The sequence below is a fragment of the Scyliorhinus torazame genome, chromosome 31 (assembly GCF_047496885.1).
Source record: "Scyliorhinus torazame isolate Kashiwa2021f chromosome 31, sScyTor2.1, whole genome shotgun sequence".
Lineage (NCBI taxonomy): Eukaryota > Metazoa > Chordata > Chondrichthyes > Carcharhiniformes > Scyliorhinidae > Scyliorhinus > Scyliorhinus torazame.
In genome coordinates this window covers 24,068,371-24,070,693 of record NC_092737.1, presented here as the reverse complement: position 1 = coordinate 24,070,693, position 2,323 = coordinate 24,068,371, and the positions used below count along the sequence as shown (strand labels likewise).

The following is a 2,323-nucleotide window of genomic DNA, read 5'->3' as shown; positions in this document are numbered from 1 at the left end:
TCTAGGGGGGGGGGGGTGTTTACCGCTCTGGGGGGGGGGGTGTTTACCGCTCTGGGGGGGGGGGGGGTTTACCGCTCTGGGGGGGGGGGTGGGGGGGTGTTTACCGCTCTGGGGGGGTGTTTACCGCTCTGGGGGGGTGTTTACCGCTCTGGGGGGGTGTTTACCGCTCTGGGGGGGGTGTTTACCGCTCTGGGGGGGGTGTTTACCGCTCTGGGGGGGGTGTTTACCGCTCTGGGGGGGGGGTTACCGCTCTGGGGGGGTGTTTTACCGCTCTGGGGGGGGGGGTTACCGCTCTAGGGGGGGTGTTTACCGCCCTGGGGGGGGTGTTTACCGCCCTGGGGGGGTGTTTACCGCCCTGGGGGGGGGGTGTTTACCGCCCTGGGGGGGGTGTTTACCGCCCTGGGGGGTGTCGGGGGGGGTGTTTACCGCCCTGGGGGGGTGTTTACCGCTCTGGGGGGGTGTTTACCGCTCTGGGGGGGTGTTTACCGCTCTGGGGGGGGTGTTTACCGCTCTGGGGGGGGGGGGGGTTTACCGCTCTGGGGGGGGGGGGGTTTACCGCTCTGGGGGGGGGGGGTTTACCGCTCTGGGGGGGGGGGGTTTACCGCTCTGGGGGGGGGGGGGTTTACCGCTCTGGGGGGGGGGTTACCGCTCTGGGGGGGGGTTACCGCTCTGGGGGGGGGGGTTACCGCTCTGGGGGGGGGGTTACCGCTCTGGGGGGGGGGGTTTACCGCTCTGGGGGGGGGGGGTTACCGCTCGGGGGGGGGGGGGTTACCGCTCTGGGGGGGGGGGTTACCGCTCTGGGGGGGGGGGGGTTACCGCTCTGGGGGGGGGGTTACCGCTCTGGGGGGGGGGGGGGGGTTACCGCTCTGGGGGGGGGGGGGTTACCGCTCTGGAGGGGGGGGGGGGGTTACCGCTCTGGGGGGGGGTGTTACCGCTCTGGGGGGGGGGGTTACCGCTCTGGGGGGGGGGGGGGTGTTACCGCTCTGGGGGGGGGGGTTACCGCTCTGGGGGGGGGGGTTACCGCTCTGGAGGGGGGGGGGGGGGTTACCGCTCTGGGGGGGGGTTACCGCTCTGGGGGGGGGGTTACCGCTCTGGGGGGGGGGGGGGGTTACCCCTCTGGGAGGGGGGGGGTGTTTACCGCTCTGGGGGGGGGGGGGGTTACCGCTCTGGGGGGGGGGGGGTGTTACCGCTCTGGGGGGGGGGGGTTACCGCTCTGGGGGGGGGGGGGGGGTTACCGCTCTGGGGGGGGGGGTGTTACCGCTCTGGGGGGGGGGGTGTTACCGCTCTGGGGGGGGGGGGGTTACCGCTCTGGGGGGGGGGGGTGTTACCGCTCTGGGGGGGGGGGGGGGGGGTTACCGCTCTGGAGGGGGGGGGGTTACCGCTCTGGGGGGGGGGTTACCGCTCTGGGGGGGGGGGGGGTTACCGCTCTGGGGGGGGGGTTACCGCTCTGGGGGGGGGGGGGGGGTGTTACCGCTCTGGGGGGGGGGGGGGGTGTTACCGCTCTGGAGGGGGGGGGGTTACCGCTCTGGGGGGGGGGTTACCGCTCTGGGGGGGGGGGGGGGTTACCGCTCTGGGGGGGGGGGGGGGCTGCTCCCCCTCCCCGGGTCTCTCTCTCTCTCTGGGCCTTACCCGCAGAGCCGCCAGGTCGATGTCATCCAGGCTGCGGGCCGGCGGCTCGCTCGCCATCTTCGCCCGGGGGAGGGGGCCTGGGCTCCGGGTTCACAGCAGGCCGGGCCCGGGGGGACTGGCGCGGGGGGGGGGCTCCGGGCCTCGCTCTCCGCTCTCTGTCTCTCTCAGGGGAAGCTGCCGCCGCTCCCCAGCCGCCAGCGCCGCCGCTCCGTCCTCTCCTCCGCCTCCATTACCGGCTCCAGCCCCACATCAATGGCCGCCGCCTCCTCCTCCTCCTCCTCCTCCTGCCGGTAACCAGGGGCAACGCCGTCCGGCCGCCCCGCGGCGTGCGCGCCGCCTCCCTGTCCGCGGCGTGCGCGCCGCCTCCCTGCCCGCGGCGTGCGCGCGCCGCCTCCCTGCCCGCTGCGTGCGCACCGCCGCCTCGCTGCCCCGCTGCGTGCGCGCCGCCGCCCCCCTGCCCGCTGCGTGCGCACCGCCGCCGCCTCCTCCACCCCCGCTCAGGCGACTCCGCCTTCCCTGACGTCACGACGCAGCGCGGGCGCCCGATCCCCTCCACCCCTTCTGGTTCCGCCCCTCTGGCTCCGACTGCTGACTCCCCGTCCGGCCCCCTGACGTCAGCACGCGCGCCGCCCTCCTTCCCTCGCAGCCGGCGCCACCCCACGTGACCTCCGTTCCTGGCTCCTCCCCCTCCCCC

The 2,323-nt window shown here is 75.2% G+C and overlaps 1 protein-coding gene across 5 annotated transcripts in view; it reads right to left on the bottom strand.

Annotated features, from left to right (window-relative positions):
• The window catches only part of LOC140404762 (misshapen-like kinase 1), a 420,620-nt gene extending 418,718 nt beyond the window's left edge, over nucleotides 1-1,902 (bottom strand). For 3 of the 5 annotated variants that reach the window (XM_072493478.1, XM_072493479.1, XM_072493480.1), the window contains exon 1: nucleotides 1,630-1,901. In XM_072493478.1, coding sequence (XP_072349579.1) covers nucleotides 1,630-1,686 — 57 coding nt within the window. In that variant the 5' untranslated portion in view covers nucleotides 1,687-1,901. Of the gene's footprint in view, nucleotides 1-1,629 lie in introns of all 5 variants that reach the window. The other 2 variants (XM_072493477.1, XM_072493481.1) reach the window with 1 other exon arrangement.
• Between the last annotated feature and the right edge of the window lie 421 nt (nucleotides 1,903-2,323).